This window comes from Bos taurus, chromosome 2, assembly GCF_002263795.3.
Source record: "Bos taurus isolate L1 Dominette 01449 registration number 42190680 breed Hereford chromosome 2, ARS-UCD2.0, whole genome shotgun sequence".
NCBI classification, from domain to species: Eukaryota; Metazoa; Chordata; class Mammalia; order Artiodactyla; family Bovidae; genus Bos; species Bos taurus.
The window spans coordinates 113,659,488-113,682,233 of record NC_037329.1 but is presented as its reverse complement, the minus strand read 5'-3'; the positions used below and the strand labels follow the sequence as shown (position 1 = coordinate 113,682,233).

The window sequence follows — 22,746 nt, the reverse complement described above, 5'->3', positions numbered from 1 at the left end:
ACTGAAGAGACTGAGCACGCACACACTGAAAAGGACAGCAAGGTTGCTGAGGATCTGCTCTTCTCCAGGCTGTAAGCTATGTGCTTTGCCAATGAATTTTACCCCACTTTTTCTGCCCAATAATTTAGTAAAATGGATTCTTTTTCTATCGCTACAATAACAGATTATCACAAATACAGCAGCTTGAAAATCAGTACCCCTCTATTAACTCTTGGTTCTATACATCAGAAGTCTGGATGTGGCCGGGCTTCCTTCATAGCTCAGTTGTAAATAATCCACCTGCAATGCAGGAGACCCTGGGTTGATTCCTGGGTCAGGAGGATCCACTGGAGAAGGGATAGGCTACCCACTCCAGTATTCTTAGGCTTCCCTTGTGGCTCAGCTGGTAAAGAATCTGTCTGCAATGCAGAAGACCTGGGTTTGATCCCTGGGTTGGGAACATCCACTGGAGAAGGGAAAGGCTACCCACTCCAGTATTCTGGCCTGGAGAATTCCATGGACTGTATAGTCCATGGGGTCTCAAAGAGTAGGACATGACTGAGTGACTTTCACTTTCACTGGGCATGGCTGGAACCTGGCCATGGAACCCTTCTGGAACCCAGAAGGTTGGGATCTCTGTTCAGGTCCCACTAGCTGAAATCGAGGTGGCAGCCAGGCTACATTTTTGGAGATTCTAGAAGAAACTCTACTTCTAAGCTGAGTATTGTTGTTGGTGGAATTCAGATCCTGTAGTTATAGAACTGAAGTCCCTGTTTCCTTGCTGGCTTTTAGCCAGAGACTACGCTCAGTTGTTAGAGACCACCCGCATTCCTTGACTTTAAAGACCCTGATGCTAGGAAAGATTGAGGGCAGGAAGAGAAGAGGATGACAGAGAATGAGGTGATTAGATGGCATCATCAACTCAATGGACATGAGTTTGAGCAAACTCTGGGAGATAGTAAAGGACTGAGAAGCCTCACATGCTGCAGACCATGGGCTTGCAAAGACTCAGAAACGACTAGGTGACTGAACAACAACAAACAACAACACACTCCTTGCCACACGGCCCCCTAATCTTAAGGCCACCAATGGTATGAAAGTTCCAGGGAATATCCAAGGTGAGTATACGAGGGAGTGGAGAATCCTGGATAAAAATCTTGGACAAGATTCTATCCACCGCCTAAGACCAATATTGCTATTCCCATTGTACAGATGAGAAAACTGTGTCTGTGAGAGAGAGTGTATTACTTGTTGGCAGCACTGATATGAAACCAATGTCTGTTTCCCTATGAAGCCCATATTTTTCTAATATTTCATGCTGAGTCATAAAAGGCACAGTCTAATTTTTATAAATATCTTGTAAGGATTAGAAATCTGGGCTAGTCACTGAGAAAAGCAAAACCAAGTTTATGGCTGGCTCTGACTGGGGCTTAATCAAGTTCCCAAACTGGAATTCTGACCTGGAAAATTTGTAAATTCCCCAACATAAATATTACATTCAACTTGTTTCTCCTCTCCCCTCAAATGCTTATAGGTTGCCTACAAAGCTGTACATTGGTACAAAATCAAATACAGGCATCTTTAAATTGTTAGCACTGAACAATGAAAGAACAGCAAATATTCTTTGTAGGACAAAAACACATTATTAAAATGTGCTTAACTGTTTCTTCCAGAGTTAAACAACTAATTACATGCTCACGTGGCTGTCATGCCAGATTTTCTGTTTTCTAGAAAATATTCCTGTAAATCAGTGCTGAGAAACTTGTATGCAAGTCAAGAAGCAACAGTTAGAACCAGACACAAGAGTTTGAGCAAGCTTTGGGAGATGGTGAAGGACAGGGGGGTTACAAAGAGTTGGACACGACTGAGTAACTGAACGACAACAACAACAGATCAGTGCTTGCCTCATGGTGTAAATAGAGGGAAATAGGCTGAGCTAGAGAATTGGAAACAAAATTGGTTGTAAGTAACATGAAGGAAGAGCTCCCCATGTGGCAATAGTGGTAAAGAACCTGCCTGCCAATGCACGAGACATAACAGACACAGGTTCAATCCCTGGGTCAGGAAGATCCTCTGGAAGAGGGCATGGCATCCCATTCCAATGTTCTTGCCTGGAGAATCCCATGGACAGAGGAGTCTAGTGGGCTTACATTCCATGGGGTTGCGGAGTCGAACACAACTGAAGTGACTGAGCACATACAAAGAACATAAAGGAAAGGACCATTTCTATTTTGTTCACTGCTGGATTTCCCTACAACCAAGTAGACACTCAAAGAATTGGCAGAATAAAGAAAGAAAGGAAAAGCAACATTGCTGAAGATTGTCATCTATTTTGGTAATCTTGAAAGAGGGATTTGCATTTCTTTTTTTTTAAGGCAGTGACCCTATAATGAATTTAGTCTTCCTTTGGTTCTGGCTCAACCTCACAGTTCAAGTTTTTGAGGACACGTTGTGATTCCAAATGTTTCTGCATGTATTCCAAATTCTGATTCATAGACATGACTCTAACAAATATATCTAGAAGGTAATATCAGAAACCAGGAGAACCATCCTAATTCATTGTCTTCTGAAGATAATCATGAAGCAATATAATAAACTAAGTGTTGACAATTACTTGAAAGAAGAATTTAAAACAAAAGAAAGTTAAGAACACTTAGTTTTGAAGGTGTGTGAGAAATGGTGAAGAGGGTTAAGAAGAACAGACTTCCAGTAAGTCCTGGGAATGGAATGTACAGCATAGTGACTACAGTTAATAATACTGTATTGCATACTTAAAAGCTGCTAAGAGAATAAATTCTAAAAGTTCTTGTCACCAAAAAGTAGGTAATATGTATGGTGATGGATGCTAACTAGATTTATCGTGGTGATCATTATGCAACATATCCAAATATTCAATCAATATGTTGTACAGCCAAAACTAACATAATGCGTGCATGCTCAGTTGCTTCAGTTGTATCTGATTCTTTGCGACCTTATGGACTGTAGGCCACCAGGCTCCTCTGTCCATGTAATTCTCAGGTAAGAATACTGGAATAGGTGGCCATGCCCTCCTCCAAAGGATCTTCCTGACCCAGGGATCGAACCCATGTCTCTTAACATCGCCTGCATTGGCAGTCTGATTCTTTTCCACTAGGTCCATCTGGGAAGCACCAACTAACATAATGGTATACCTTAATTATACTTCAAAAAAGAATACTTAAGTTTTTTAATGGAGTCTAAAGTATAGAAATACTTGATTTAATAAAAATATGTTTTCTTCATTACACTAAACATATTAATGTCATGCTATTATGAAGAGTTTATACAACCAGAAAATATTTCTCTGTTTATTTGGGTCATTGTGTAAAAATTTTAAGCCTAACATATAAGATATGTGTGTATGGCTTTTCCTTTCCTGTCTTACATATTTATTAATTTATTTGATTTTACTGGAGTGTAGTTGATTTACAATGTTGTGTTAATTTCGGGTGTAAAGTGATTCAGTGATGCACATACATATATTCACTCTTTTTTGGATTCTTTTCTCATGTAAGTTATCAGAGAATATTGAGTAGAGTTCCCTGTGCTATATAGAGATCCTTGTTGGTTATCTGCCATACATATAGTAGTGTGTATATGTTCATCCCAAACTCATGTTATCCCTCCCCCACATACATTTCCCCATCATTAACCATAGTTTGTTTCTGATGTCTTTAAGTCTGTTTCTGTTTGTAAACTATATGTCAATAAAAACGAAAAGATGGACAAATTCTTAGAAAGGTACAACCTTCTAAGATTGAAACAGGAAGAAATAGAAAATATGAACAGACCAATAACAGGTACTGAAATTGAAACAGTGATTTAAAAACTTCCAGCTAACAAAAGTCCAGGTCCAGATGGCTTTACAGGTGAATTCTCTCAAACATTTAGAGAAGACTTAACACCTATCTTTCTAAAATTTTCCCCCAAAAAAATTGCAGAAGAAGGAACACTCCCAAGGTCATTCTGCAAGGACACTATCACCCTGATGTCAAAACCAGAAGAAGATATCACAAAAAAGAAAATTACAGACCAAGATGAGGGCTTCCCTAGTGGCTCAGATGGTAAAGAGTTTGTGTGCAATTAAGGAGACGGGGGTTCAAGCCCTGGATCAGGAAGATCCCCTGGAGAAGAGAATGGCAACCCACTCCAGTATTCTTGCCTGGAGAACTCCATGGACAGAGGAGCCTGGCAGGCTATAATCCATGGGGTCAAAAAGAGTTGGACATGACTGAGTGACTAACATTTTGATCACTGATGAACGTAGATGCAAAATTCTCTAGAAAATACTAGCAAACTGAATCCAACAAAACATTAAAAGTATCATACAATGCAATCAAGTGGGACTTATCCAAGGAATACAAGGATTCTTCAATATCTGCAAATCAGTGAGAGACAGCACAGTAACAAACTGAAAAATAAAAACCATATGATCATCTCAACAGATGTGAAAGAAGTTTTTGATAAAATTCAACACCCATTGATAATAAAATCTCTTCAGAAAGTGGGCAAAGAGGGAACCAACCTCTGTATTTCTCCTATTTATTTTTAATATATGTGCTATGGGAAGATCTTCTGCAGAAGGGAATGGCAACCTACTCCAGTACTCTTGCCTGGAGAATCCCAAGGACAGAGAAGCCTGGCAGGCTACAGTTCACAAGGTTGGAAAGAGTCAGATACCCCTGAAGAAACTTAGCATGCGTGCACATGAAACCAAAATTTCATGTTATACTGGCCCGTTAAGAAGTCAATTCAGTTCAGTTCAGTTAATAAGTGTAAGTACACATTTAAAATCATATGAACTTACGTTTGCATAGCATTTTCTTTTTACCATGCACAGTTGTGGGCATTAGCCAACTGTATGGTCATAAGGCTGTGAGAGGGGCAGGGTATGATTAGTTTTCAGTGCCTCATCATCATTTTAAAGGTGAAGAAACAGTCTCATTAGATCACTGTCTCAAAGTCAATGTTTGCTTATAGATTCTAAGCACAGTCTCTTTTGCCTGCACCACAGAGCATCTCTGCGAATGACTCTATTAAGAAATGAAATACGTGTTGACCTGAGCAATGGGAATGGAGAATGTGAGTTTGCACAATTACTGCTCTTTCCTGCATCCTACAGATGTAGTTGTCAGGTCTCTCATCCTTTCTAGTTAGCTCCTTTTGCTTCATCTAATCTTTCCTCAAACTCAGCAGGTATTACACTGAAGCAATAGAAAGAGCAATTAAAATATCTATTGCATATTTATGGTCAATTTATCTTCTCTACTGTATACATTTTGAAATGTATCATTATGAAAGATCTTAAAATAGAATTGCAAATATATGTTTTCAGTATGACACAATTATAATTTTTAAAAGCTAAATTATACTTTTCCTGGTATGTGATTTTTTTGTTTGTGTTCATCATTAAACTATTTCTTTCCTACTCTGAAAGCTGTTTTGCTACAAGGCCATTTCCTTTTTACTTTCATCCTCAGGGAAGTCATAATCCCTGACTTAAATAGAAGCTGGTTACCATGGAAATCATTCTAATGCCCCAGAATCAATATTTTGACTTTGCTGACATTTAATGTAAAAAGAAAAGACAAACTAAGATTTATAAAAGTCACTCTTCATCTTTGTTATAATTCTGAAAGCTAGAAAAATTGTAAAGAAAACATATGCTCCATAATGAAGTCCAGTTAACTCACAATTATAAAGAGTTGAGGATTCATAAAAGAACAATCTACATAGTTACATAATTTTCACTTTGAGTACACACATATGAATACATGCATTTGGACTCAAGATTTTTCTCCCATCTTTGAACTGAGCTCTGTCTCTCCTGTTATTGAAGTCATACCTTGGTAAAAGAGATTTGAATATATCCAGTTCTGCAGTTGCCTTTTGATTAAGTGCTCCAAAGAGAAGCTGAAATTTGCATTGAAAAATCACTCTTCTATAAAAGTTGACCATTTCTGCACTGAATCTTAATAGTCCTTCTGGTCCACTGACCATCCTCAAAGAGGCACTACAGCTGAAGGCTCTTTAACCACCCTAGAAGTCCTTTCGAGGAGAGATGTTGAACTTGAACTTAGTGTTTAATAAGCCTTACGGACCATAAGGTAGTTTTCCAAGTCTGAGATAAGCTTTTGCTACTGCTTTAATTTACTCACTGTCTTCTCTTCTGCCTCAGAAGTAATAAAGATAACAGACTTCCTGTCTTCTCTTTGATAATGAGCTATTTAGAGCCTTAAATCTTGATATGGTGAAGGGATATGAGAGACTTATGAGTTTCTCTATCTCAGGATTTAGCTACCTGAAGCATCTCAAATGAATGGCAATCAGTTCTGTCTTTAAGACAATTGAATCACCACTCAAATATTTCTTCTGTGGGGCAATCATAATTTTCCACATGACCACTCTGAAGACCCCAAGCTCCCCTCCCCAGGGAGGGGACTATTTTGAGATGTGTATGTTACACTGCTTCCATGGGTATTTCCAGCACTGTTACCTCACCTGATAACACACCCTTTTACTGGCTGCTCACCTAGTCTGATTCCTTTTCGCTTCCCCTTCCAATGGTTCTTTTATCCCCCTTTATTCTTGAATCGTTTTAGATTACATTCAGGCCCTCATCATTCAGAGACCATTGTTCTAAATCATAATCTGCTTTTGAAAACAATGCAATGTAATTGATTATGTAGTTTTCTGCCAGTAAGGTGACTTCTGGAAATAACCTCATAGACTATAAAGAGAAACAAAGGCACCATGTATCAATATCAGGGAAAACTTAGGAGCAATATTTAAAATTTATAAAACACAGATCTCTAGAGCCTTTTAGTTTATTAACACTATCTCTAAAACATCTGTGAGTTACAAGTTGAAGGACATACTGATGACCTTGAATCATGAGAAAAAAAGACTCAGAATTCAAATCTGTTTCAAAGTGGAGGAACAAAAGAGTTACACAAACAAATAGACACCCCCTCACACACACACACCCCTTCATTGCAGTGTGATTGATTACAGCAGAACAGTCTGGAACCAATCTGGTGTGTTGAGTATTAGCCACTCAGTCGTGTCTGACTCTGAGGCCCCATGGGCTGTAGCCTGCCAGGCTCCTATGTCCATGGAATTCTTCAGGCAAGAATACTGGAGTGGGTTGCCATTCCCTTCTCCAGGGGATCTTCCTGACCCAGGGATTAAACCCAGGTCTCCTGCATTGCAGGCAGATTCTTTACCATCTGAGCCACCAGGAAGCCCAACTAAGACTTCATCAAAGATAACAATTGCACAAAGTACCATGATGTTCATGCCCTTCCTTAAAACCAGCGTTTCCCAGCAAACTGAATGCCATGGAAAATAATCACAAGAAAACAAGTGAAAATATAAAGCACAAAACTATGCACTAGGATTTCAATTTTGTAAATATGCACAAATGCATATTATTTACACATATAATCTCACACACATACCCACAATTGTGATGTATTTCTGACTGTATATGAAGTAGAAGAAACTGAGCCTAAGTGGAGATTTTCCCTGAAGAAAGTATGGATTAGCTCAATCTCCAGGCATTTATTTGTATTCTTCAATATTCTCTGAAGCTTTTGCTTTCTGGCTACATATGCCGTTGGATACTGATACAGGTGAAAGGTAAGATGAAGATGTTAGAAGTGATGGAATATGCTTCGTGGGTAACCATACCGTAGGCTAGGTTTACATTTCTGTGGGAGGATTAGACCACAAGATGAGGGAGTTTTGTGAAGGACGAGGGAGCCTAAGTGACAAAGAAACCTGCCCAGTTAAGGAAAGGACCAGCTGGCGTCCACTCTTTGTTGCAAGCTACTGGGAAACTTGGAATACCAGGTGCTCACGTGAGCCACTGGGGAAGAATGTCAGGGACAGGCAGGGTAAGAGAAAGACCATGGGACCTGGAGGAAACATGCTGTCAAGCCAGTCCTGTCAGCACTGGATGCCCTGAAGCATCTTCCACAACTCACACAACAATCTGAATGCACCTGTATCAAAACTCACTTGGGACTACTCGCCCTGCAAGGGACTCTCGGGGAAATTTCAGGAAAGCTGAAACTGACTTATTCAAGCAAGGCTAAAGTACCAGTGAGATCTGGGGTTAATCTGACCTAATTTATAATTATAGACCAACAAAGAGACTAAGATATATTTGATTTATGTACTTCATGGCTGAGAAAAAAATGTAGATATGGTAAAAACAGAAGACAGGGATTGAAGTAGAGGCTACAAATGTACACACATACATGCATAAGTTCAAATTTACTGGAAGTACACCAAAATGATTAAGAAATGATTATTTCTAAAGATGATTACAATTTTTCTTTTTTATATTTTCTGGCATTACAAAGCCCCCCATTATGATTTCATGACGTGTCCAATTGTGCTAAGTTGCTCAGTCATGTCCCACACTTTTACAACCCTATGGACTGCAGTCTGCCAGGCTCCTCTGTCCAGGGGATGGATTCTCCAGGCAAGAATACTGGAGTGAGTTGCCATTCCCTCCTCCAGGGGATCTTCCCTACCCAGGGATCCAACCTGCCTCTCACCTCCCGTGCAATGGCAGGTGAGTTCTTTACCACTAGCACCACCTGGGAATCTCATAATACTTCTATAATTATACAAGTAATAGGAATAAAAGCAAGAAAATATAGATTTTAGATATACTTCTAGGCAAAATAATTTCCTAATGATTCAAAGCCCCTTAAAGGGGGCTAGAAAACACATCCTTTTCAGGTGATATAAATTAAATATATTGTGGGAGGTGTCATTTGGCAACACTGCAATGAACAGCCATTGCCCCTGGATTCTTCTTTTCTAAGACTTAAGGTGGAGGAGACAAGATCATGTGACCCAGGCAAATGCTGGTGGATATACGGGCCTGGACACTTGGTGTGAAGCCTCTTTCTAGGTGAAATGGGCCTGGCTGGTTTTACCTTCAGTCCGCTCAGGGCCTTTCCCGCTCTTACTGGCCGCCGTACTGTTGACCGTCTCAGATGACGTGCTCAGCTTGGTACTGGGGTCCCGCTTGGGCTTGGGGGGTGGTTGTCTCCGGGAGCCACAGCTGCTGTCGTCGTCTGTGCCCCCGACCGAATGCAGCGACTGCGACCTGACGGAGAAGCCACTGGAGCAAGGGTGGGGCAGCCGGTCCTGGGGCGCAGGCATTGTCATGAATCCCATGCGGAAGTGTTTGCCCACGTAAGTTCCTTCGTGGCCTCGCCCCACTTCTCCACCTATGCTGTAAGAGAAAGAGGAAACCAGTGCCAGGTGAGCCAGGATGGGCAAGGTCATGGGCACAGGTGTATCTATAACTGATGACAGTTCACGTTTTAGCTTGAGACTGGTGAAGAAACATTTCCAACAATGTGAATATATTCTATACTTTGGCATTCAATATGATGTTAAAGCATGATTTAACCGTTATCAGAAATTCTGCTATACTGGTATTCAGATACTCAAAAATTGGAATCCAAAAAAAAAAAGCCCCAAAGTACCACATAGAACATTTCATCTTCAATTGTCTTTCTTTACTTTCAGGTAAATCTTGTTAGACACTTCAGTTCAGTTCAGTCGTTCAGTCCTGTCTGACTCTTTGCGACCCCATGAATTGCAGCATGCCAGGCCTCCCTGTCCATCACCAACTCCTGGAGTTTACTCAGACTCATGTCCATCAAATCAATGATGTCATCCAGCCATCTCATCCTCTGTCGTCCCCTTTTCCTCCTGCCCCCAATCCCTCCCAGCATCAGAGTCTTTTCCAATGAGTCAACACTTCTCATGAGGTGGCCAGAGTATTGGAGTTTCAGTTTTAGCATCAGTCTTTCCAAAGAACACCTAGACAGCATATTAAAAAACAGAGACATTACTTTGCCAACAAAGGTCCATCTAGTCAAGGCTATGGTTTTTCCAGTAGTCATGTATGGATGTGAGACTTGGACTATAAAGAAAGCTGAGCACAGAAGAACTGATGTTTTTGAACTGTGGTGTTGGAGAAGTCTCTTGAGAGTCCCTTGGACTGCAAGGAGATCCAACCATTCCATCCTAAAGGAGATCAGTCCTGGGTGTTCATTGGAAGGACTGATGTTGAAGCTAAAACTCCAGTACTTTGGCCACCTGATGCGAAGAGCTAACTCATGGGAAAAGACCCTGATGCTAGGAAAGACTGAGGGCAGGAGAAGGGGACAACAGAGGATGAGATGGTTGGATGGCATCACCGACTCAACGGACATGAGTTTGGGTAAAGTCAGGAGTTGGTGATGGACAGAGAGGCTTGGCATACTACAGTCCATGGGGTCGCAAAGAGTCGGATACGACTGAGCAACTGAACTGAGATCTTGCCAGTGGCTTAAAAAGGAAACAAGAATCTGTGACAATGACTCGCAGACTACTTTTTCAGAAAAATTTTCTTGGGGTATAGTCGATTTAAAATGTTATGCTGGTTTTAGATGTGCAGCAAAGTTAATCAGTTATGCATAAACATATATCCATTCTTTTTTAAGATTCATTTCCCATAAGGCCATTATAGAGTATTGAGTTGAGTTCCCTGTGCTGTACAATAGGTCCTTATTAGTTATCTATTTTATATATACTTGGAGAAGGAAATGCCAACCCACTCCAATATTCTTGCTTGGAGAATTCCATGGACAGTAGAGCCTGGCAGGCTGCAGTCCATGGGGTTGCAAAGAGTTGGACACAACTGAGTGGACACAACTGACACATGACTGAGGTTGAGAGGGCAGCAACTGAATTTCTTTTCTACTTCGCAAGCTCATCCCTACTTTTACCTAGTTAGCATAAAGGGAAAAACAAAACAAACAGCAACCACAAAGGGGGTTCTGTTAGGAATACAAGGGGGGAGAAAGACAGGAATGGGTGAAGAAGCGAAGGAAGGAAGGAGGAAAAGAAGGAAGAAAGAAAGAAAGGGTGGGGAAATACTTGCTTAAATCAGTAAAATAATGGTCAATCTCTCTTCAGTTTCCAGAATCCTTTGGTTACACTAGTAACTTATTTCTACTAATAAATTAGTAGAGCAGCCAGGAGCAGCTGGGAGGAGCTACCCCAGCTGCTCAGGGGCGGCAGCCAAGAGGAGCTATCCCAAGTCCAAGGTAAGGAGCAGCAGCTGCGTTTTGCTGGAGCAGCCATGAAGAGATACCCCACATCCAAGGTAAGAGAAATCCAAGTAAGACAGTAAGCACTGAGAGAGGGCATCAGAGGGCAGACAGACTAAAACCACAATCACAGACAACTAGCCAATCTGATCACATGGACCACAGCTTGTCTAACTCAATGAAAATAAGCCAGGCCATGTGGGGCCACCCAAGATGGCCTGGTCATGGTGGAGAGGTCTGATAGAATGTGGTTCCACTTGAGAAGGGAATGGCAAACCACTTCAGTATTCTTGGCTTGAGAACCCCATAAACAGTATGAAAAGGCAAAAAGATAGGACACTGAAAGATGAACTCCCCAGGTCGGTAGATGCCCAAAAGGCTACTGGAGATCAGTGGAGAAATAACTCCAGAAAGAATGAAGGGATGGAGCCAAAGCAAAAACAACACCCAGTTGTGGGTGTCACTGGTGATAGAAGCAAGATCTGATGCTGTAAAGAGCAATATTGCATAGGAACCTGGAATGTTAGGTCCATGAATGAAGGCAAATTGGAAGTGGTCAAACAGGAGATGCCAAGAGTGAACGTCGACATTCTAGGAATCAGTGAATTAAGATGGATTGAAATGGGTGAATTTAACTCAGATGACCATTATATCTACTACTATGAGCAAGAATCCATTAGAAGAAATGGAGTAGCCATCACAGTCAACAAAAGAGTCTGAATGCAGTACTTGTGTGCAATCTCAAAAATGAAAGAATGATCTCTGTTCGTTTCCAAGGCAAACCATTGAATATCACTGTAATTCAAGTCTACGCCCCGACCAGTAATGCTAAAGAAGCTGAAGTTGAATGGTTCTATGAAGACGTACAAGACCTTTTAGAACTAACACCAAAAAAACGTGTCTTTTTCATTATAAGGGACTAGAATACAAAAAAGGAGGAAGTCAAGAGATACCTGGAGTAACAGGCAAATGTCGCCTTGGTATACAGAATGAAGCAGGGCAAAGGCTAACAGAGTTTTGCCAAGAGAACACACTGGTCATAGCAAACACCCTCTTCCAACAACACAAGAGAAGACTCTACACGTGGACATCACCAGATGGTCAACACTGAAATCACTGATCATATTCTTTGCAGCCAAAGATGAAGACTGTCTATACAGTCAGCAAAAAGAAGACTGGGAGCTAACTGTGGCTCCGATCATGAACTCCTTATTGCCAAATTCAGACTTAAATTGAAGAAAGTGGGGAAAACCACTAGACCATTCATGTATGAACTAAATAAAATCCCTTATGATTATACAGTGGAAGTGAGAAATAGATTTAAGGGACTAGATCTGGTTTGTGACATTATACAGGAGACAGGGATCAAGACCATCTCCATGGAAAAGAAGTGCAAAAAAACTAAATGGCTGTCTGGGGAGGCCTTACAAATAGCTGTGAAAGAAGGGAAGCAAAAAGCAAAGGAGAAAAGGAAATAAACCCATTTGAATGCAGAGTTCCAAAGAATAGCAAGGAGAGATAAGAAAGCCTTTCTCAGTGATCAATGAGAAATAGAGGAAAACAATAGAATAGGAAAGACTAGAGATCTCTTCAAGAAAATTAGAGATACCAAGGGAAATTTTCATGCAAAGATGGGCTCGATAAAGGACAGAAATGGTATGGACCTAACAGAAGCAGTAGATATTAAGAAGAGGTGGCAGGAGTACACAGAGGACTGTACAAAAAAGATCTTCACGACCCAGATAATCATGATGATGTGATCACTCACCTAGAGCCAGACATCCTGGAATGTGAAGTCAAGTGGGCCTTAGGAAGTATCACTATGAACAAAGCTAGTGGAGGTGATGGAATTCCAGTTGAGCTATTTAAAATCCTAAAAGATGATGCTGTGAAAGTGCTTCACTCAATCTGCCAGCAAATTTGGAAAACTCAGCAGTGGCCACCAGACTGGAAAAGGTCAGTTTTCATTCCAAACCCAATGAAAGGCAATGCCAAAGAATGCTCAAACTACTGCACAATTGCACTCATCTCACACGCTAGTAAAGTAATGCTCAGAATTCTCCAAGCTAGGCTTCAGCAATACATGAACCATGAACTTCCAGATGTTCAAGCTGGTTTTAGAAAAGGCAGAGGAACCAGAGATCAAATTGCCAACATTCGCTGGATCATGGAAAAAGCAAGAGAATTCCAGAAAAACATCTATTTCTGCTTTATTGACTATGCCAAAGCCTTCGACTGTGTGGATCACTATAAACTGTGGAAAATTCCGAAAGAGATGGGAATACCAGACCACCTGACCTGACTCTTGAGAAACCTGTATGAAGGTCAGGAAGCAACAGTTCGAACTGGACATGGAACAACAGACTGGTTCCAAATAAGAAAAGGAATTCGTCAAGGCTGTATATTGTTACCCTGCTTATTTAAATTATATGCAGAGTACATCATGAGAAATGCTGGGCTGGATGAAGCACAAGCTGGAATCAAGATTGCCAGGAGAAATATCAATAACCTCAGATATGCAGATAACACCACTCTTATGGCAGAAAGTGAAGAAGAACTAAAGAGCTTCTTGATGAAAGTGAAAGAAGAGAGTGAAAACATTGGCTTAAAACTCAACATTCAGACAATGACGATCATGGCATCTGGTCCCATCACTTCATGGGAAATAGATGGGGAAACAGTGGAAACAGTGGCTGACTTTATTTTGGGGGGCTCCAAAATCACTGCAGATGGTGATTGAAGCCATGAAATTAAAAGACGCTTACTCCTTGGAGGGAAGGTTATGACCAACCTAGGCAGCATATTAAAAAGCAGAGACATTATTTGTCAACGAAGGTCCGTCTAGTCAAGGCTATGGTTTTTCCAGTCACGTATGGATGTGAGAGTTGGACTGTGAAGAAAGCTGAGTGCTGAAGAATTGATGCTTTTGAAATGTGGTGCTGGAGAAGACTCTTGAGAGTCCCTTGGACTGCAAGGAGATCCAACCAGTCCATCCTAAAGGAGATCATTCCTGAGTGTTCATTGGAAGGACTGATATGGTATCTGAAACTCCAATACTTCGGCCACCTGATGCAAAGAGCTGACTCATTTGAGAAGACCTTGATGCTGGGAAAGATTGAGGGCAGGTGCAGAAGGGGACAACAGAGGTTGAGATGGTTGGATGGCATCACCGACTCAATGGAAATGGGTTTAGGTGGGCTCTGGGAGTTTGTGATGGACAGGGAGGCCTGGTGTGCTGCGGTTCATGGGGTCGCAAAGAGTCAGACACGACTGAGTGACTGAACTGAAATTAGCTGAACTAATGAATTAGCCACACTGAATAAAATAAAGCGATGAAGTTGAAATCTCATCCAATTCTGGAACAGTTTCTAAATACTTCATAAATATCCAAAGTATGAGAGGTATCCAAATGTAAGTTTCTTAAGTTTCACATAGGAATGTTTGAAAAAAAAATTTAATTCATAAGAAATCTCTCTCAGTCTGAAGCTCAACTTATCATAGAGAAAATGACCCTTAGGCCTTTTTCTATGCTATTAAGTAATGTTAACTCTTTTATGAACAGAAAGGACATGAATGTCAATGTGAATTTTTAAAAGATGCTTTTCTAGAGTTTTTCCCATTTATGGTCATTCATCAATAGAGGGAATAAAATGAAGCACTGTTAGAAATATTTAATTTTCTTAGACATGTATGAAGTATAAAAAGTATCTTTGAGCATATGAATTTTGGAAGCCTCTTGAATCTACCTTTCCAAACATGTTTATTTATGCCTTTTAAAAATTTATTTCTTTAAATTTCATTTATTTTTTCATTTATCCTGGCTATGCCATGTGGTATGCAGAATCTTATTTCTCTCACCAGGAATCAAGCTCCTGTCCCTCGCAGTGGAAGTTACAGTCTTAACCATTGGACCACCAGGGAAGTCCTAATTTTAATTTTAGTTGTCTCTTCATTGTATCTTTCGCGACTCTAAGGTTTGTCATACATTTTAATTCCAGTAGTAACAATAATGGTAAATGAGCCTTTTTTCCATCTTCAGTGAAGCAGTTATGACAGTTATATGACCCTTGAGAATAGAGCCAGAAAGGATCCAACTAGTACATGTGACTCTGATTCTGGCATTTAATTCTGATCAGTTTGCTATTTAATCAAAAATGTTTTTTATATTTATTTCACATTTTTCTGAGTATTTTGAGTTGATAAACTCTAGACATACTGTCTTTGCAAAACAAAATAAAGGAACTTTAGTGTACTGTCTGGAGCAGTTGATATCTAGAAACATGAATGAAATCGAGCAAATGATTAGGTGGCAGTTTTCACATCATAGTGGTCAGTCTCCTAAATCCATTCAGTGTCCTCATGCATTTCATATTCTAGGCTTTCTTCTAGAATGTCAGTCAAAAAATAAGTGAGAATAAATTCAAATGGAACAGTTTGTGCAAAATCAGTAAGAATTTAAGGCAGAAGTGGTAGAGGGTGGACCAGGGTGTGATGGAATGGGAAGGTTTATCATTGATTTGTGATGATTGTGACCTTAATCTTTCTCATGGAAGACGAAACATTTGATCTCATCTAACTTTGCCTCAATCATTCTATGCATCCTTTCCTTACCTCCACTGCCATATCACTGAACAAAAGGTACTTTGAGGATTTATTTAGACAGTCATTCCCAGGAACATATCCACGTGAGGGGATTTATGCATGTGTGAATGCACACAGGCATTTATGAGAGTGTTACTAGGAGTAATTGTATCAGCAATTTCTCTGTTACTTTTGACCTAAATAGCTCAAAACCTAAATATGTACCTTTCCCAGACAGATAATTAGCTCTGCTGCTTCATTTCAAAATGTTCAAAACCTTTTTCAGCATAGTACAGTTTTCTCTCTCTATTCTTTTGTTCGTATATGTCATGTATACACGCAGAGACACACACGCATACACACAAATACACATACACACTAACAACTTTTCCGAAGAGAAATTCAGTGTATGCTTTAAACAATGGTAGGTCTCAGGTGAAACTTCATTTGACCAGGCTGTAAATGCAGGATGAAGATATGGGGCTAAGATAAGTCTGATAGAAAGGCCATTATCCAAGGCTAAAATTGAGCAGTAAAAGTTATGGTACATTTAGGTTCAAGAGACCAGCAAAGATAATTCAGATCAGATCAGATCAGATCAGTCGCTCAGTCGTGTCCGACTCTTTGCAACCCCATGAATCGCAGCACACCAGGCCTCCCTGTCCATCACCAACTCCCGGAGTTCACTGAGACTCACATCCATCGAGTCAGTGATGTCATCCAGCCATCTCATCCTCTGTCGTCCCCTTCTCCTCCTGCTCCCAATCCCTCCCAGCATCAGAGTGTTTTCCAATGAGTCACCTCTTCGCATGAGGTGGCCAAAGTATTGGAGTTTCAGCTTTAGCATCATTCCTTCCAAAGAAATCCCAGGGCTGATCTCCTTCAGAGTGGACTGGTTGGATCTCCTTGCAGTCCAAGGCTATGGAATATAACATACAACTAACTCCTGAATGTATGAGAGGACTATGTGTAGTTTTTAAGATATGCAAATATTTAGACCCATACTGACAACTACTGAATCATATTTGTTGAATCAGTATCTCTGTAGCCAATGAACCAAATTCTGTAGCCAATAATTTCTTAAAAACTATATCCAGATATCTCTGATGTAGTCAATCCAGAGACCCCCAGCAATATTAAGAACAATACTTAAAGATATTTATGACAGATGTATGTTAGTTAGAAACAGGGAGAGAGACACATGTATCAGAAATCAGGCAAGGATGACTTGCCAGAGACCAGGGAAAATATCACAGATAAGACAAGCTACCATGCATTAGTAAGATCTCGTTAGGTTATCCTGAAGTAACAAATAATCCCCAATTCTTAGTCATTTTTAACTAAGTTGTTTTTAACAACACAGGTTTATTTTTTGCTTGTATTCATTGGGTTGGCTGTGCATGAGCTGTGGCTCTACTCCACATGTCTTCTTCATTCTAGGAACTAACCCCCACTAGGATATGTTCTCATGGCAGAAAGGGAAAAACACTCACTGAACCACACAGTTGGGCTCCAAAATCACTGCAGATGGTGCCTGAAGCCATGAAATTAAGACACTTGCTCCTTGGAAGAAAAGTTATGACCAATCTAGGCAGCATATTGCAAAACAGAGACATTACTTTGTCAACAAAGGTCTATCTAGTCAAAGCTATGGTTTTTCCAGTAGTCATGTATGGATGTGAGAGTTGGACTCTAAAGAACACTGAGTGCCAAAAAATTGATGTTTTTTGAACTGTGGTGCTGGAGAAGACTCTTGAGAGTCTCTTGGACTACAAGGAGATCAAACCAGTCCATCCTAAAGGAAATCAGTCCTGAATATTCATTGGAAGGACTGTTGCTAAAGCTGAAACTCCAATACTTTGGCCACCTGATGTGAAGAACTGACTCATTTGAAAAGACCCTGATGCTAGCAAAGAGTAAAGGCGGGAGGAGAAGGGGACGACAGAGGATGAGATGGCTGGATAGCATCACCAACTCAATGGACATGAGTTTGAGTAAACTCCGGGAGTTGGTGATTGACAAGGAGGCCCGGCATGCTGCAGTCCATGGGGTCGCAAAGAGTCAGACACAACTGAGCGGCTGAACTGGAACTGAACCACACGATGTCTCTCAAAGCTTCTGCTCAGATCGGGTATAGATATCATGAACTCACATTCATTGGCTAAAACCACAAGCTTGATGTTGATGGGTGAGGACTGAATCTGCCCAACAGGAAAACACCGCAAATTACATGACCATACGTGGGGATGTATAATCCTCTCCGAGGTAGAGGGCCAAGCGCTGGTACAGCACCTGTGGTATATGACTCTGAGATCTGTCTTTAAGAGGAGACTTGATGTTAGGAATTAAGGTAGCTGACAACCAGCAACCCATTGAGGGGTTTTCTGTTTCTTATCCCCATAATTCTGGTCTCTACTGTGTTAGAAGTCCTGGTCTTCAAAGAAGGCACACTCTTTCTAGACGACACAGCAAGGATCTCATGGAACATCAAAGCTGCCTCCTAAGTAATTTGAGCTCTCTTTGTATACTGGCCAGCAGGCAAAAAACCAGGGTATCCATTACGGAAGAGATCATGTACCCTAATCAATAGGAGAAGGTGCACGTACTCTTACAAGATGGGGCAGAGATAAAAATGTGTGGGACATCCCTGGATATTCCCGTGCCCAGTATGGTTTTGAAAGGGCACATGCAGCAACCTAGCAAGAGAAGGTTTTGTTTACCAGACATCCCAACCTCTCATTAAATTTGTTTCACTACTAAGTGAGTGACAGAGACCAGCAGAGGTATTAGCTGTGTGAGAGTAAGGTGAATTTAGAATAAGTGTGGGAGGAGGGAGATAATGAGAATTAATTGCAGCCCCTATATGAACTGAATGGGGTTCCCAGGGGCACTAATAGTAAAGAACCTGCTGGAGGAGGAGACATAGGAGATGCAGGTTCAATCCCTGGGTTGGGAAGATCCCCTGGAAGGCATGGCAACCTATTCCAGTATTCTTGCCTAGAAATTCCCATCAACAGAGGAGCCTGGCAGGCTACAGTCCATAGGGTTGTAAAGAGCTGGACATGACTGAAGTGACTTGGCATGCATTTGAACTGGAAGGAAGGAACCTATAGCTGATCATACCAACAATTCCCTTGTAAGTTTCCCTTAAGGAAGAGTCCAATGGGAGCCATGAAAGAGCTCGTCCCCAGATCTGCAGAAGAGCATCTGCTGAGCATAAGAGCTCAGTTGTGGCAGCCATAAAATTTCTCCATGGACAGTGGTTAGCTGCCAGCCACCAGCCACAGAGTCTTCAAATCAGCTTCAGCATTTAGGTCAAGGCCACTTTGCCCATGGAAAGCTCCTGGCTAATGCTTGAGCATGATGAGGTATGGGACTTGGCTATTTCTGCCTAGTGTGGGAGTCCTTGTGTCTGAGTTCTCCCATAGGGCTGGCTGAGCCTGCCCCATAGGTGCACCATGATCTAAGGCTCTTCCTATCCAATTATCTTTCCTTGCCCCTCTCCTTTCACAGGTGTGATGCTGCACTGTGACCCGAGGCCTTCCTTCCTTTTCCTGTTCCCTTCTTATCCCAGGCATCCTCCTCAATAAATCTCTTATTCTAAATTCCATCTATCTTTGTGTCTGCAAGCTGGAGGGCATGAACTGACATACTTGGGAACAATCATATAATCTCTGACATTTGGAAACCAAAGAAGGAGGAAAGAGAAAGCCTAAAAACAGAAGTGAGACCCCAGAAATAAGAAATGCACATGAAAATAGGGTAGACTCTTGCCTCAGACTGAGCATTTAAATGCTGGTTAGGGAAGTAAGAACCAACTCCAATACAGGAATACTTGGCTTGAAGTGAAAGTTATGTGGGCTGAAGAAGGCAGAGTCTTTTTGCAGTGAGACTCTAGCGCTCAAGATAGACTAGGCCTGACACATCTAATGTTATAAAAATACAAATAAGTTTCATAACACTGAATTTAAACAAGTACACTTTTCTCACACAATGAAGGTGATGTTGCCAGATCTAATTGTTGGTTAGTTTTTCTATTATAAAATAATTAAATAATAAAGCACTACTTAAATCAATGGAGGTTATTTTCCTGGAAGTGTGTATAAAATATGTGTAAACTTCTCCAAACAAGTTATTGGCTTATGAACAGGCTGGACATGTGCTCTGGAATCACTGAGTTGTGGTTTCTGTCCTCAGCTCCATCATTTAGCACCTCTCCTTAGGCTACTGATCCCAAAGACTATTTCCTTAAGAGATAAATAGTAGTACTGGCCCCATGGAATTATTATCAGGTTAACTTAAAATGCTATACTGAAGCATTTACCACAGAGTCTGACATATAATAAGCTTCCCTGGGAGCTCAGCTGGTAAAACATCTGCCTGCAATGCAGGAGACTCCAGTTCGATTTCTGGGCCAGGAAGTTCCCCTGGAGAAGGGACAGGCTATCCACTCCAATATTCTTGGGCTTCCCTCATGGTTCAGAGAGTAAAGAATCCTCCTGCAATGTGGGAGACACGGGTTCAATCCTTGTGTTGGAAGATCCCCTGGAGGAGGGCATGGCAACCCATTCCAATACTCTTGCCTGGAGAATCCCCATGGACAGACAGCCTGACAGGATATCTCTATGGGGTTGTAAAGAGTCAGACACAGATGAGCGACTAAGCACAGCACTGACATATAATATGCAGTCAATAATTTTAACTTTGCAATTCCTTGTTTTAAGTCCAGTCCTCCAGAATTTTGTTTATGGGATCATCATTTGCAGTGTTAGCCTACATCTCTAAAAAGTGTATGGTACCACATATCCTCAACAAAACTTCACACAAAGTCAAAACAGAATCTTACATTTAACTCAAAATAATCTAGCCTTTTTCTTCAATACTTTGCTTTGATTTTTTAAAGTACCTGTTGATCAAGACTGACAAAGAAAGGTACAAAACAGGAACTTTAAAACTGCTTTGACAACACTGTTCAACAGAGATTGTTACTTGTCTTGCTGTTTTCTTGAAAATCCATCAGCATTAATGTTTTCTATCTCCTTCTGAGAAATGCCTCTTTTCAGAGATGAAAACACAACCTCTGAGAAGGGTGAGCTGCTAAGGTGAGATGTCAACTCTAAGAGTGACAGAGATATTGCTTCTCTGGGTAGTTTTGAAGCAAACATGCCAATAGCTCATAATAGAGTCTTCCTGGGAACCACTGGAAAAAAATAGAACCCTAGTTCATATGTTTATCCTCTTTCAAGCATATCTAGAAAGTTGGGATGCAAACTCAGGGGTTACCTGAGAGTTTGCTTGCTTGGATTTTTTTTGGGAGGGAGTAACAGTTCTGTGAAAAGTGTTGTAGTAAAGAGTTAGTTGCTCAGCCGTGTCTGACTCTTTGTGATCCTACGGACTATAGTCCGCCAGACTCCTCTGTTCATGGAATTCTCCTGGCAGGAATCCTGGCGTGGATATCATTCCCTTCTCCAGGGGATCTTCCTGACCCAGGGTGCTGGTGGCTCAGGTGGTAAGAAATATGCCAGCAATGCAGGAGACACGGGTTTGATCCCTGGGTTGGGAAGTTGGGAAGATCCCTTAGAAAAGGGAATGCCTACCCACTCCAGTATTCTTGCCTAGAGAATTCTATGGACAGAGGAGCCCTTTTGGCGGGGGTCGGGGGTGGGGGTGGCTGGAGAGCTACAGTCCATAGAGTCACAAAGAGTCAAACAGTCCTGTGAAGCTAAGCTCAAAAATCCATCTCTGACCCTGATGCACAATCCAGTGTATTTATACCTTTGCAAAATTCTGAACCACCTGGAATTTTTTCTGTTGATTTTTTAAGATGATTTGATCATATTAGGGAGAAGGGAAATTAAATCATAAAATAAATGGCAAAAGTCTGAAAGGGAAATGAAGACTGTATCTTTAAAGGAGATAATAAAACTTGCCTGTGGGCAAGTTGACCACTGTTATCTGCTAACTATTCAAATCTCTCATGTTAGGCATTTTACAATGAATGAATAGAAGGAAATTAATGTTTTATTCAATAAAATAATTAATTAAAAAGTTTGTATTTCATGCTATCTTCCTCTTACTTTCTCCACAGCTACATGGGGCCAAAAGCTATTGACCCTCTGCTGCCCCATGAGTCCCCACTATCTCACTCACCAGGGGGCTCCTGCTCTAGAACTTGTCATTCAACCCCTCAGCAATGGCCTCTTGTAGGCACCATTTCCCACTAAAACAACCTGAGCTTATGAAAAATTAGATATAGAAAGAACCAAGAGATTGGTATGTTATACTTGTCTCTCTTTTGACAGCAATACGCCCCAACCCATAGTTAGACTTTTAAGAGAAAGCATGATTCATTACATTTTCTACAATTTTTGATGGATGGAAATTGTCATACAATTCATCTTCACAGTCCCATTAATCCTTGATGAGTACAAGTGGCTCTTCACATTCACTCCTCTCAAGCTTCATGCAGGCAAGAGTCTTGTCTTCTTGCTCACTGCTATAAACACCATCATATTACAAGTGCTCAAACATTCATGTTTTATGAAGGAAAACATGAAGAAAGGAAGTAAGTCCACTCTGGGGAAAGAGAGGGATGGCTTAGAGGATTTCCTGAACATTTGTCATCTGTGCCTCCCTGGGATTCATTCTCTCTACTCCTGGCAATGGTAACTCCTATGTGGAGATCAGCCTTCTTCCTCTCAGTCTAACATGTTACTCAGCCAATCAACCACTAGATCCCTGTGGCCACTGTGACTATTGTGGAGACTGGAAAATTCCTCAAGTTGGTTGAACTACAGTAAACCCAGGTACTGTGTAGCAGCTCAAACGTGCCTCAACCCTCTTGCCAGTACAAAGGGAGACTAGTGGAATCAGGTCTGTGTCATTGTAGACCTGGATCTAAATATGTCTGCAGCTAGATCAGGTGGCTCAGTGGTAAAGAATCTCCCTGCCAATGCAGGAGACACAGGTTTGACCCTTGGGCTGGGAAGATCTCTTGGAGGAAGAAATGGCAACCCATTCCAGTTTTATTGTCTGGAAAATC

The 22,746-nt window shown here is 41.1% G+C and overlaps 1 protein-coding gene across 2 annotated transcripts in view; it reads right to left on the bottom strand.

Annotated features, from left to right (window-relative positions):
• The window catches only part of NYAP2 (neuronal tyrosine-phosphorylated phosphoinositide-3-kinase adaptor 2), a 321,871-nt gene that overhangs the window by 174,567 nt on the left and 124,558 nt on the right, over positions 1 to 22,746 (bottom strand). For both annotated transcript variants that reach the window (XM_059879087.1, XM_024981706.2), the window contains one exon: positions 8,952 to 9,253. In XM_059879087.1, the coding sequence (XP_059735070.1) occupies positions 8,952 to 9,253 (302 nt within the window). The remainder of the gene's footprint in view (positions 1 to 8,951; positions 9,254 to 22,746) is intronic.